The 14995-nt window shown below is 34.1% G+C and overlaps 2 protein-coding genes across 2 annotated transcripts; both read left to right on the top strand.

Annotated features, from left to right (window-relative positions):
* Positions 1 to 391: 391 nt before the first annotated feature.
* LOC107859630 lies at positions 392 to 1924 on the top strand. Its single transcript, XM_016704688.2, has one exon. It carries the CDS (start codon positions 637 to 639, stop codon positions 1702 to 1704), a length of 1068 nt encoding a protein of 355 aa, XP_016560174.2. The 5' UTR covers positions 392 to 636; the 3' UTR covers positions 1705 to 1924.
* A 6603-nt stretch (positions 1925 to 8527) lies between these two features.
* On the top strand, positions 8528 to 14936 carry LOC107859628 (plant UBX domain-containing protein 4). Its single transcript, XM_016704684.2, has 4 exons — positions 8528 to 8876; positions 13008 to 13287; positions 13860 to 13955; positions 14311 to 14936. Exons 1-4 carry the CDS (start codon positions 8722 to 8724, stop codon positions 14683 to 14685), a joined length of 906 nt encoding a protein of 301 aa, XP_016560170.1. The 5' UTR covers positions 8528 to 8721; the 3' UTR covers positions 14686 to 14936.
* The last annotated feature ends 59 nt before the right edge of the window (positions 14937 to 14995 follow it).

Below are 14995 nucleotides of genomic sequence, written 5' to 3'. Positions count from 1 at the left end.
GTACGTATATGACATGAATCACGATATTCATTTATCTATAAAAATACATAGTCAATTATTACAGTATATTTCATAATAAATATATTATTAAATTTTGATACACAGATTAAGAAAAAAATAATGAAAACATAAATTTAATATAATTTTTTATTTTTACCCCCTCAAAAAATAAAAGTTGATCTTTAATATCCTTTTAAAAATTAATTGATTGTCAAATTATAAGAATAATTTAAAAAAAAAAAATTAATAATTCACTTATTTTAAAATAACAATAAATACCCAGCAATTTATTTATTCATTCGTGATTATATATATACCACATGTATAAGAAAGAACAATCTCTGTCAAGAGTCTCATATACCTATGTAAAAATTTGTCATTTCTCCAAGGTAAAGTGATAAGGTTTCTACCTCTTTATTAACTTCTTCTGTTCATCCAACCTCTACCCCATCACCCTCGTACCCCCTACCACTCACCCCCACCCCCCACATGCAAATACTCAACCAACCTCCTTATTTACAAATTTCATATCTCCCTTCTTTATTAAGTATTACTCATCTTCTCATTTCTTTATTGCCAGTAGCAACAGAAAGAAGAAAAAGAGTAGTAGTATTTTTTTTGGTTTTCTGAGTCAATATGGAAGAGCCTGAAAGACTTACACCATGCAACAGTGGAAGAAGGAGAAGCTCCGATTCTATCCATTCACCCGAATTCGAGTTTTGGATGGTCCGAAACCCCTCTTTTCCTCAGCCTAATCAGCTCTCTGCCGATGAGCTCTTCTCCCATGGTGTTCTTCTCCCTTTAGACCTTCTTCAATGCCCTACTACTGATGACCCATCTGAACCAAATGGGTCAAATGCTCCATTTTTTAATAAAACGGAGCCTGAACCATCCGGGTCGGGTCGTCCCGAAACTGAATCTGGGGTTGAACCTTCTGCTGCGATAGTCAACTCGGCTGCCGGTGGAGGTTCTTTCACGTCGTCGAAGCGTTGGAAGGATATTTTCAAGAAAACGGAGAAGAAAGATTCAGGGGTGAGTAATGAGGAGAATTGTAGAGAGAAGAAGAAGGAGAAGAGGAAAGAGAAAAAGCTTGTTGGGGGAAGTAATGGGGTGACTGGAGCTGAGCTGAATATTAATATTTGGCCTTTTTCGAGGAGTAGATCCGCCGGAAACGGAGCAAGTAGACCTCGGGTTGCAGGTGGATCCGGATTAACGACCCGAAAGGTGAGTAGTGCTCCGTGTTCCCGGAGCAACTCCGCCGGTGAATCCAAGTCACGTAAATGGCCCAGTAGTCCCAGCCGTGGTGGGGTTCATTTAGGCCGAAGCAGCCCAGTTTGGCAGGTAAGACGAAACATTGCCCCAGGATCTAGTAGTCGGAGCTCCGATAACCCAGTGAAAACTACTGAAAAATCACAAAGCAACATCAAAAAGGTAGTTAAAAAAGACGGCGTTGAAGGTCGCCGGAAAGTGACGTCATCGGTTGCCGGGGGTGGACCTAAAGCCAGAGTTTTGAACCTGAATGTCCCTACGTGCATTGGTTACAGGAATCAGTTAGGTTGCAGAAGTGATGAAAATAGTGCTATTAACATCGCCGCCGCCGGAGTCGGTGGTGATCAGAGTGGTACCAGCACGGTGACCGGTGATGGGGTACGTGGCAGTAATATATTTAATATTAAGAGCCTATTTACAAAGAAAGTCTATTAATTTAATACTGGTAAATTCAAATTAATTACACACTTTTTGAATATGTTAGTGTATCCATCTATCTATCGTCATCTATATTCTCGTATGTAACTTTTTCTTTTTTTCTCAGAAACTTTTTGGGTAATGTAAAGTCCTAACTTTTGACGTTTGCAACTCTGCGTTTGTGTAATATTTGGGCCTCTGTCTGCTCAACTAATTACTACTGTTCAGTATTCGTACACTCTTGCTATTGAAAGTGATTGTATTATTTTGCCTACTCAGTAATTACTTGTTATGAACTCTAGTATATTGTCAAGTTTTTGACAGTTCAACGGTGTTGATATTTGCTAAGCTGTGCTATGTTACATGAAATCTTCATCCTGATTGGGATATCGTGTGATTTCTTGTTGTACTCCCAACATATTGTGTGTTCATTTCTTGAAGCCAAAACAACTTGAGTAAGTCTCACTATAAGCAAGAGGCAGCCCAATCCGGGTCACTTTCATTTTCAAACTCGAACCTAAATAGGCGCGGACCTAATTAAAGGTTATATTAGGAATAAAGAAGTAGTTATCATCATTGTGAACACGTGACAGTGCAACGGAGTATGGGTTGAGAATTTAAGGCACAAAATCAGACAACGTGATAAGGTTTTGAACTATTCCCAGAAGAAAGAGTGACATCAGTGGGCGTTACACAATGCCGGGCCCCATGAGGCGTTGGACATTACTCTCATTCCCTCTTTCGTTACGTTACATCCATAGGGCCTTCAAGGAAATTACTTTTACAGGTGCTTTTGTTCGTACATTCTTGAATTTTATAAACTTTCACTTCTTCTTCTTTTTTTTTTTTTTTTTTTTGGCTTGTTCTGGTCCTTATTATACCATTTCATTCAATCAAAATCATCAATAAACTAGTTGTATCATGGCAGATGAAATATCTGCATCCATCTGTTCCTTATTGGGCCCTAACCAAAACCCTCACTTCATTTACTCTTGTTTATTTCATTTGGAATTACATTTTATCTCCAACTGATATCAAGCAAATTTTCATTGTCCTCATCGAAGGATGAGATTTGTATTTCACGTACTTACGGAATGCGTAATGTAACGAGATTATACTACCATAAGAGACATGCGAATTGAGGTTCTAATACAAGTGGTAACACTATTGATTTTGTCCCCACCAACATATAACAAACATTCTGAGAGCTGAAAGTGCATCAAATTGCATGTTTTGCCCTTTAAATGGAGCTAGTTTTTCTGATTGATTCGTAACTATTAATCTTAAGCAATCGAACTCATGCCTAGTGAGACATAAGTTCTTTAGAAATTGAAATAAGTTCGAAGCATAACTTGTAGAATATTGTGATACGAAAATGTAGACTTATGTCTCGTGAAAAAATTGTTTGTTGTGAGGTGGTATAAATTAGAGGAAAAATGACAGAAACGACACTTCAAATTAAACTATTTCCACGAAAATGGATGGCCATGGAATTTAAATTTCACTTTCTAGCCATTTCAATTTGCTGGCTTGTTCTATACAGTTTCTACACACCTTCTATACAGTTTCTATACATATAAATATTCTATACGAACATTATATAGTTTTGATACACAATTTATACAATAATTGTAGAATTTTTATACACTTTATATATATATATTTTATAGATATATATATTTCATACATATATCTTATATAGATACATATTCTATATAATAATTATATCTGATTATTATTTCTAAACAATAAAAAAAATAGAATATTTTTTCAGTTAAAAAATTTATAGCAAAAAAAAAACTAAAGTATTTTTAAAAAGGTTGAATGAGCCAAGTTGGAAATTGTATCAATATTGTGTATGGACTGTATCTGAACTACGTGGGCCAAAATGACCCAAATTAGAAAATGACTATAGAGTGAAAAAAGTATATCCGACTGACCACTTTTTGAAAAGATATCAAATTTGGGCTATTTGTTTTAAAAAGTGTTATTGAGTGTCCTTTCCTCTAAATTAAAGCTAAAAACGAGCACAAAATAAGGAAAAGAAGTGGAAAGGAGCCTTGTGTTTGGTGTGGGCCAAGTCCAACTACATGCTCTGGGCCGAAAGAGTTGATTTTAGATGCTCATGGGCTACTACTCCTTGTCAAACCTCAATAGAAGTAAAAGGATGAGCTTCACTAGAAATAAAATGGCTCAACAATCAAATGAGAAAAGGATCATCTACAGTTAAAGTTATTTTAGTTGTTTCATTTTCACGTACTACATGGGAAATAGATAAAAGGTTAAAAGTCGTATTTATTGTGCATATTCATATAATTCAAATCTAGTAACTTCCTGACCGTTGTTACCTTGGTGGGTGTCCTTTCCCTTTCAATTCCACCAAAGTCTAAATCAAAAGATAAGATGCAATTAACATAATTAATTATATTATCTACCAAAGACACCTTTTCCTGCCGACGGCAAGATATATAAGCTAAGCGGACAATGTTAATATTTTCTTGAAAATGAACATATTATTTATGAAAAAAAAGAGAAAATACTTTCTTTATACAAACACACACCATAAATCAGTACTAATATTTTCTTCATCTCAAAGTTATTTTAAAAAATTCACTAATAGATTGGAGGGTCAATTCGTCATCTACATTTCAGTCTTTCAAGTGTAATAGACTCTACTTCCATCTTTCCCGAGAAAAATTTACACGGGTTTACATTACTTCAAAATAAATTAATTAGTCTTTTCGTTTACTTTTTTACTTGTCATATTTGTATTTGACAAGCTCATTTAAAAAATTACGATGTCATAACTATTTTTCCACATCACATTTTTCAATTGATGTTGAGTATTACTATTACTATTAATTATTGAAAAATGATATGAAAAATAAGTTAGCGGTACAACATTAAAAAAAAATAAAATCGACATGAGTATTCAAAAAACGATAAGTAAAAGTGTAACTTTATTTCTAAAAAAAAATGGGTAAATAGAAATAAACGAGTAAGTAAAAAAAAAAAGGGAAATAATGCACAAGTACCCTCAAAATATATTTGAAATTATCATGATACTGTTATGAAATATAAATCAAATATAAGAAGAATAGAGAGAGAGCTCTTTATTTTTCTTGAGGGATTACCAGAGATGAATTACAATGAGGAAAACCCCTTTATTTATACAGGAAAAGTAACCTTGGGGTTTATAACTTTTTCATAAATAGACATACACAATATATGATAAAGTAGGTATTCACTACGGTAAAGTAGACATTCACTATATATGGTACATTTATAACACTCCCCCTTGAATGTCTAATTGATAGATAATATGTCTCGTTAAAATCTTACTAGAAAAAATTCAGTGGGAAAAAAATCTAGTGAAAGAAAAAGAGTACACATTTCTAACAATACGCATATAAACTGCCTCATTAAAACATTACAAAAAAAATCCAGTGGGACAAGACCTCATAAGAAAAAAAAGAGTACAATGCGTATTAACTCCCCCCTAATGAAAACATCCTTGAACCTTTGCATCCCGATCTTGTGCACTATCTTCTTGAAAGTTGCAATTGGAGGAGACTTGGTGAATAAATCAGTCACATTGTCACTTAAACGAATCTGTTGCACGTTAATATCATCATTCTTTTGTAACTCATGTATGTAGAAAAGATTTGATGAAGTGTTCTTCATTCTATCTCCTTTTATGAATCCTCCCTTAAGTTGTGCTATGCATGTTGCATTATCTCCGTATAAAACTGTGGGTACATTATCACATTTCACACCACATTTTTCTCGAATTAGATGTATCATGGATCTCAACCATACTCATTCACGGCTTGCTTCATGAATAACTATTATCTCAGCATGGTTCAATGAAGTGGCTAGATAGACTGCTTTGCATATCTCCAAGATATAGCAGTATCCCCACATGTGAACATAAAGCTTATTTGAGATCGAGTTTTATATTGATCAAATAAGTACCCAACATCAGCATAACCAACAAGATCGGGACTACAATCTTTAGAATAAAATAAACTCATATATTTGATCACATTTTTTATGTCTCCTAATAGGAGCAGAACTAGACATGCCTTGCTAACAAATTAACCTAAAAAGACTATGTCATGCCTTATAGTATTTGCAAGATACATTAGTGCACCAATTACACTAAGATATGGTACTTCATAACCAATGAGTTCCTCATTCTTTTATTGAGGTCGGAATGAACTATTTCTCATCTGAGCAAATATCCTATTGCTTTTGAAAACAGTCCAAAAGTTTCAATAATTTTCAAGCTATAAGTTTATACAATATAATGATTATAAATAAGTTTCCTAGAAACTTTTATATGCTTCAAACATTTCGAATCCTTAAAAGTTTTCATGTAAATTTTGTCAAGTGACAATATTCAACATTTCATGAGTGTCATCTTCAAGTGTTTGGATTGCAAATCAAATAAGTTTTCACTTACTAAGATGCACCTTTTCATGTCACTTAATAAATGTTTTTACGTTAACATGCTTAAATAAACGTAAAATTCAGATCCTCATGATCTTTTATAATATTACGCCAATATTGTATCAAAGATATCATCGATGATATATCATTTCGTATCGGTTCATAGTATGACATAACATTTTGAGATCTCATCACTTCATTATTTTTCAGGTACCTGAACCTCTCATAAGGTTTCATGAAGTGTTATGTCGTAAGCTCTTCAAGAGCACATTGCCTTTTTATTATGATTATTTGCTCCTTATTTTTCAAGAATTATTTTATTTGGAATCGATTAGTCTATTATGTTTCATGCATGCGTAAACTTTGTCCTTTATGAACACAAAATAGGAGCACTTGTAGCTTAAATATGAGATGCGTTCGACATTCGACTTGAATTGTCTTTTGAATGAGGAACTGATGATAATTCCTAACATATTTCATAGCTGCTTATAATCTCCCCCTTATGTTAGGAAAACTAACATATATCCTCCATCTTTGTGCATTATGGTATATTCATTAATCATATACCCACATCAAAATTATTACATGGAATAATTGGTTCCTGACCTTGAACCAATTGAGAGGAAAGAAATAATCATAATTTATTGGTCTAATGCATACAAGTGTTATTGTACGCAACATATCATATTTCAGACCAACACATGAAGCTTTGTTCTCATCAGCAATGGTTTAGCTATTTATTGAAGACATTCAATGCCAAACCATTTTCATCAAGATGAATTGTCTTGATTGCACAATCTGAAAGTTATGCTCTTAACTCTATTTTATTGAGCAAGCAACTTTATGAATGTCAAACTACAGGTTGACAATAAATGTACATGTGATTATCTTATTGATACATTTTTTCAACATATCACATGAAAGGTGAACGGACCCTTATTCACCTTTTATACTTTTCAGATTTTAAGGGATCCAATTTCAAAATAAGTTGGTCCAACCAACTTATTATGAGAACAAGCAACATTAAAGTTCATGAAGATTTTTTGAATTCTTCAATGTATGTTCAATACTCAATATGTACATCTTTGGGATGTCGATCGTTCATGTCAATTTATGAATTTTTATTCTAGCAAAGTCCAAGTTTACTTTAGTAAATTTCAGATTTATTATTAGATGAATAAATTTCAGATTTACTACTTCATAAGTAAATTTCAAAATAATTATTCTTAGTTATTCTGACTCATTCAGAGGTGAGTTGTGGTACCATCACAATCAAGTGTACGTTTGCATTGTAATAAGCTTCTCATTCCCCAGAAATGAAATATAATCGTGCCTTAAGCTTATCAAATTATGATAGCTTATTATAAACTCATTTAAAATATTGATACTTCATGAGCAAACTAAGGCATGCATATAATGTAGAGAACTTTTTTCTCCAACATATTTTTAATTATAATCACTATAAGTATGTGAAAATATCATCACATGTCTTCTTTCAGATATATTATGCACTGCTACCGCATTCACTTCAAGAATGGAGCAAGTTTTCAACTTTAAGATTCATCATATATTGCTACCATATTCACTTCATGAAACATATCAATGGATATGTTTCGCCAAATACCCGTTATTTTGTCTTAACCATCATAATATCATTAATATGGTGCATTGAGATTCAAACTCAACGTCCTATCCATATAAAAACGTCTTAGGCATAAATCGATGGATTTAAACCCAACATATTATCATCCATTTTGATAATATTGTTCTTGGGGATTAAATTTAAAACATAAATGGTTTTAAATTAATTATTTTTTCTCAAATTCAACAATAATTATATTATTAGTAACAAAACACAGATAACATAAGGAATTACTAATCTTGAAATTACCTTTAAATTTATAATTTTATCTTGTTTGACAGAGTCTCGTGCTGATAACGTGATATGAAATATAAAGCAAATACAAGAAGAAGAGAGAGAGAAGAGAGAGATTTCTTTATTTTTGTTGAGAGATGAATTACAATGAGGAAAACCCCTTTATTTATAGGGAAAAACTAACTTTGAGGTTTGTAATTTTTTCATAAATAGACATACACAATATATGATAAATTAGGTATTTACTATATATGGTAAGGTAGACATTCACTATATATAATACATTTATAACAGATACAAAATTTTACGAGTTCTATTACCCCTATTTTTAATTTTTTTTGTATTTTTATATTGAAGTATATATCAAATCAGCACAAAAAAAATATAAAAATATTTCACTAACATCAGGAAGAAGAAGCACAAAAAGCTAAAAAGTAAATTTAGAAAGTTATGAAAAAAATTAGGTATGTTATAGCAATTTTAAATATAAATTAGGGCTACTTGTGAAGTACTATTAAAAAAAAATGTCCCAAGAGTGATTGAAATTGGCACCCCAAAAGAAGACAAAATAAATACAAGTAAATTATACGGGGTAGACTAGGTGTTTAGTAATTAATAGTTAATACTTATAGTTTAATCATTGAATGGAATCTATATTCCCCTCATTCACCAAGTAGCCGCAGCAGAGTAGAGATAATCAATAATCAATGTCGTCACGCGATGGGAAGAAACCGTCAAGGCAAACGTCCGGCAACCGTGCCGGTGGGATTCGTACACTTTCCGATCTGAATCGTCCATCCCGTCACGATTCCGATAGCGACTCCGATGGTCCCCAAGAATACTACACCGGTGGTGAAAAAAGGTACTTTCAATTACTCAAACCCTAGCTCAATTCTCGCTATTAGTTTCTCTGCCTTAATTGATTAATTTGCTCTGGATTTTACGTATTTATCGTCGTTTCCATAAATTAATCAGCCTGGTTATAGGAATCTTCTAATTGACGTATCTTAATTAGATTACTTTTTGTATTCAAATTATGTTTATTTACTTTGCCTCAGTTTGTGTGTTAAATTGAATTGCAAGTTTTGATTAGGAATGATCTGTTAAGAGTTTGCTAAAGCTGATGTATTCTATGTGAATTGAATATTTGCTATCTTTTTGAGTTTGTTTTCGTTAGCGGGTACTGTTGGGGAAAAGAGGTTGGGATGTCTTTTGAGGTAGTGTGAAGGTTTGGTTGCTAGTACTGAACTGGTGGGTGTAGAGAAACTAGTTTAAGGTACGTGCTGTGCATGTGCATTAAGCTATAAAATAAAATCACATTAATACAAAATCTTACAGCATAGATGTAACTTCTAATTACTTTCATTGAAACAAAGTTCTACAAGGACCAAAAATCACTTAATCGAAAATCAATAATACATATCTTATTGATTTGGTTGAACGACTTCTTGAGAGAAGAGTCTTTATTTGAGTCACTTTGAGATAAAAAGTCAAAATTGAGTGACTTTGTGTCATAAGTTGAGTGAAAAGATATTAACTCGTCATACTTATTTTTCAAAAAAATCGAAAACACCTTAGGAGGTTAGGCATTAGGTAGTCCTCTACCTATTCATTGATAAAAGGGAGATCTAATAGTTCTCTGATTATATTTTTCTCATTAACTTTGGTAATTTTTTTCATTTTGCGGTCTTTATCTATTGTGCCAACTTCTACCATGTTTACTTGTGAGGATAGATTCCTGTAACTTGTGCTCATTTATGGAGTTCTAATATTATCATAAGAGAATTAATTTATAGCTAAACAACTAAGTAGCATATATCTTATATCCATCAGTACACTCATCTTGATATAATTATAGGTAGAAAAGCAGCCTAGTAGTACACCAATATCTACCAACACCGGCAAAAACAAAATGATATTTTTCTAATATCATTTATATGTTCAAGAAGAAACTTAATATATAAAACACATAGCTAGAGCTAACACTGTATTTGCTATTTGGTACAAAAAGGCTAACCCACGTACAAAACTGAGAAAAATTTAGTGTTCTAAACCTAAGGAGAATTGGTTGATTGGCTATTAACCAACAAAAGATCTACCAAAGCATCTTCAGAGTTTTGATAGAGTGCACATGCCAAAGCCGTTTAATGTTATTACCTGCATTTTCATGATATTTTTGCATGGCTAAACCTCCCAGAGTGTACTAAGGAATGAATTTCTTGGCATCAGTTTGTCCGCGCTCTACTTCCTCCACAACGATCTACCACATTTCTGCCCAATTTCAGTCCCTTTAAGACTTGATGACAACAAAGACCGATAGTCTGACCTCCACTTCATCTCTTTGAGACCAGAAAACAAAGTTGCTAATTCTCCTTTATATCGCTACATGAGGCTACTTTAAGCCTCCCAAGATCTTTCCATGACTGAACTACCGAATCTAATCCTTCTGTCGTGAGCAACGAACATCCTTCCAAAGAGAGAAATCTCAAGCTTTTAGAAAAGAAAAGACTTTCCATTAATCTTGAAAGTGTCAGCACATTTATTATGTTATTGTTCTACTTATAGAGTTCATGGACAAGCTAGATGCAATCTTCTGTTTCAAAAAGAAATGCAAAAAGCCGAACTTGACTGCAGTTGGTTTTTTTCTTGAAAGAAAAGCAGCCAAAATATTAATAAAGATAACATATAAAGAAATGTTAGGTTTCGAACTGATTATTGACAGTTTGCACATTTAATGATGATAATTTATCTCATCTCAACATAGTGACCTCCTTATCTCTGATGCGGAAATAATTTTAGCAAACATGCTTAAAAAACTTTTCTTTTGAGCAGAGGGTCTATTGGAAACCGTCTTACTACTCCACAAAGGTAGGTGTAAGGTTTGCGTACACCCTACTTTCCCCATACCCCCCACTTATTGGATTACAATGGGCATGCTGTTGTTATGAAGGACTATAGAAGTCTCTTCTGAAGCTTAAATACAACTCCTTTTAAGGAATATGCACATATCATATATGTTTGCAAACAGAGAGGTTGTCGTAAAACAGTTAATTCAATTTTTGAAGATAAAAAAATTTCCTTATCCATTCGGCAACTTTTTCATTTCTACATGCGACCCATCCGTTAAAAGTTAGAAGCGTAGTACTCTGGCACATATGATACACAAACAGAACAAAAATGTGTTCATACTAACGAACACTTGCTCGTGGATAATGTATAACTCGATAGAAGAAAACAATTAACCTAAGTTTGTACCTCTAATAAGTTTGCCCGTTTGCTCGACTTCTTATATAAGTCAATTTGACTCTTGAAAATGAATTTTGACAACCACAAAGAAACGGAGGGAGCATAATGTAATTTTATGATGTTTGGTAGACCAAAAGTAAGAGGAACAATCAAAAATACACTCATAAGACATCAATACATCAAAACGATCCTGAGCGACATCAAGATCATTGGCAAGATATAAAACAATTTTTTTTTCATGCATTCATCTTTGAAGTGCCTTTAATGATCAATAAAAACACAACAAACAAACAAATAACGTTTAAAACATCGTATAATTATTAATATCCACAGAAATTACATAAAAAAGATTAACAAAAGCATAACAAACAAACAAACGACATATCAAAAAAATACTGTGTGGTCTATTACTTTAAAACCGTTAATCGAATACTCTTCTCACCCAAAAATCACAAGATAACAAAGGATTTCAAAGTAGCCAAAGCAATGCACATCTGTCTACCCATATAATTTGTTTCACAGTTATATTAGTCAAAAATATTACGGAAAAATGGCCTACCTTGACACAAGTTGTTTCATAAATTTCTTCAACTGACATTGACAGCATTCATAAATTGCAAGTTTTGATGAGGAATGATGTGTTAGAGTTTGCTAAAGCTGATGTATTCTATGTTGATTGAATATTTGCTATCTTAGACTCAGGTAAAGGCAGTCTCTTGTATCATTTTTTCCTGGTGACTTTGTGAGTTTGTTTTCATTGGAGGATACTGTTTGTCGCAGGTAGTCTGAAGGTTTTGTTGCTATTACTGAACTGGTGGATTTAGAGAAATATAGTCTGTTGTTTTGTTATATTTTCAGAGTGACTCTCTGGGTCATGTTCTTATAGAGAAAATAGGAAATACTGTAATGGAGTCAGGGTAGGACGTGTTTCTTTTATTTTGTGTGCATGTTTGGGTTGTGGGGGGGTTGAGGATCTTTAGGCTCCGTGATTATTATAGCCGATGTCAACTAGCTTGAGACATAGGTGTTGGTGTGGCTGTCGTCATTGGCTAAAAGGAGTGGTTGATCTGCTGGATGCAAAGAAATGATTATAGGAAAAGGGGATGGGATGAAGGAGAAAAGCTGGTGCCGGCTGACATGTGCTTGGTTTTATGTTACCTCTGCAATCATATGTTTGTTTATACTCTGATTTTAGGAATCACGAGCTTGTACTATATAATCTTTTCTTTTCTTACCTTCCTTACTGCTCCTTTATTTTTCTTTTCAGCCCTTCAAGGTATAATTGTTATATCAACGTTGTAACTCAATGATGTCAGACTTTAAACTTGTCTTCCACTTGCTATTTGCATATATATCTTAGTTCATTTATTCGTTTTCAGGTTGTATATGACAAGTATATAATTTATACATTAATAAGCAAGCCTTTCCAAAACTGCATGTCAATTTGTTGTTTATTATACCTATATTTTGTGGTTGTATGCTGATTTCCACCATTCACCTTGAATGTTGTTCTTATCTCAATCTAAGGTAGCTTTTGAGCAAGTCGGATGTGTTATTGCTGAATGTGTCACTACTCGAATTCTAAAAATTGATTCATTTTAGTTGTCGAATCCTGAATCATCTTCTTTCCTTTAGTTATTGTCTGCATATTGATGAATTGATATATAAAACTTTAAAGGAATGATAGGGTTAGCATGCCTATTATGTACAACTGTGTCACTAATTGGAGCTATTATCATGCTTGTAGTGGAATGCTTGTTCAAGATCCTTCAAAGCATAATGATGTGGACGCCATCTTTGACCGAGCTAGGCAAGTGGGTGCCACGCAAGGTCCTTTGGAAACCGGTGTCCCTAGTTCAAGCTTTACTGGAGCTGGGAGAACTCTTGCAGGGGAGACAGTACCAACATCAGCTCCTCAACCGCCTGAGTCCATCGTGCACAATATTATCTTTTGGAGAAATGGTTTCACTGTAAATGATGGCCCTTTGAGAAGGCTGGATGATCCTGAAAATGCATCTTTTCTGGAGGTAACTTTAGTGATAACTGAACTTAAAATTTATGAATAGGAACAATCGCCATGGATCGCTCAATTCGTCTAGATAATCAGTAGTCAGTCTGTATTTCAGCTTTGCAAATTTACCTCCTGCTAATGTTAATTGTCCCTTTATATCATACAGTTTCTTTTATCCTGCTGCCTCTCTATCTCACCTATGAGGTAGTGGTATGAACTGTGTACACTTACCCTCCCCAGACCCCACGTTGTGGGAATACTAACGTGGGAATACACTGGGTATGTTGTGTTTGTTGTTGTTGTAATTTCTATTATCCTCCTATTAGCTGATTAGGGGCATGACATCTGTAGATGGCTTTTCTAATCTTGACTCCCCATTTGGGATAATTGCCTGGATTTGGCCATAGCTAGATTTCCATTTAAGCATCATGCTCTGAAGCTCCAATGTGTTGTTGGTTGTCTGTTTCATATGTAAATTATTACTCTTTTCTAAATCTTTTGCTGGTTCTTTTCCATGGTGTATTTGATGATAAAATTTCTATTTTGGATGATTTTGGGTTCTTAACCGTTTTGGTTCTTCATTTGCAGAGTATCACAAAGTCCGAATGTCCAAGAGAGTTGGCTCCTGCAGATAACAGGTCCCAGGTGCACTGCAACCTCATAAGGAGGGATGAGAACTGTCCTGTGAGTATTGCATGTTCTGTCTTTTTTTTTCATTTTCCATCTCCGCTGATTATGAATGTGAAAAGGGGACCAAGCTAACGAGTCGCACATATAAGGCATTGACCATAGTACCTTCGGTTCTTAATACATGCCATAGTACCTTTGGTTCTTATTTGATGTGTACTCAGATATATATGATTAGGGAAAGAACATAGGAATGAATTTGTTTGGCTATTCTTCTGTATCTCCCCCTTATCCGTAGATGTGCGTCACTTTTGGTCCCCTGATTAACAGTTTATAATGCCGTTACAGAATCCCTCCGCTGGTATGGACTTCATTACACTAATGTCACTAAACGTGTGCAATGCACTTGCAGGAACCGGCAAAGCGCCAAGTTTCGTTTCAGGGTGTTGGAAGAACACTTGGAAGCAGCTCAACTCCAGCAACTTCTGAGCCATCTGCTTCTGCTCCCACAAGCACAGCCCCTGCAGCTTCTACAAGTGTTCTGGATGAATCATTGCCTTCAACCTCGCTTCAAATTAGATTAGCAGATGGAACTCGCATGGTTGCACACTTCAATTTAGGCCAGACTGTTGGTGACGTCCGCTCCTACATTGATGCTTCAAGACCTAGTGACACCAGGGCCTATCAACTACAAACAGTCGGATTCCCTCCTAAAATGCTGAGTGACCCAACCCAAACAATTGAGCAAGCAGGACTGGCGAATTCAGTCGTTATACAAAAATTTTAATGAGCTGCCGAAACTATTTCTTTTCATTTATTATTACCGTACTGATGCAGGATATTTTTATATGATTTGCAACTGGGTATTATTTTTAATCTTTGTGAATCTAAAGTTGTAAGAAGATGGCCAGTGTTGTTTAAAACCCAAATTTCCTAAAGCCATATGTTGTGCCAGTGCCTATTAATTGTGTCATGGTATTGTCTTCATCTCGTGTAAGAACAGTTGCTGTGTGGAATGAAGTAGAATGGTTTATATGATTTGAGCATTCAAGACATTTAAGAGCTTACAGAATTTAACTGTTGAGTAGTAGTTAGTA

The sequence above is a fragment of the Capsicum annuum genome, chromosome 2 (genome assembly GCF_002878395.1).
Source record: "Capsicum annuum cultivar UCD-10X-F1 chromosome 2, UCD10Xv1.1, whole genome shotgun sequence".
In the NCBI taxonomy this organism is placed as follows: Eukaryota; Viridiplantae; Streptophyta; class Magnoliopsida; order Solanales; family Solanaceae; genus Capsicum; species Capsicum annuum.
Note: the sequence above shows the minus strand (reverse complement) of the source record. Positions and strands in the feature narration are given on the sequence as shown.

Excerpts from the sequence above, each read along its gene's own strand:
- LOC107859630 (XM_016704688.2), top strand. The coding sequence starts at position 637 with ATGGAAGAGCCTGAAAGACTTACACCATGCAACAGTGGAAGAAGGAGA.
- LOC107859628 (XM_016704684.2), top strand. The coding sequence starts at position 8,722 with ATGTCGTCACGCGATGGGAAGAAACCGTCAAGGCAAACGTCCGGCAAC. Across the intron at positions 8,877-13,007 it reads TACACCGGTGGTGAAAAAAG|TGGAATGCTTGTTCAAGATC; the intron begins GTACTTTCAATT and ends TCATGCTTGTAG. Across the intron at positions 13,956-14,310 it reads GGAGGGATGAGAACTGTCCT|GAACCGGCAAAGCGCCAAGT; the intron begins GTGAGTATTGCA and ends ATGCACTTGCAG.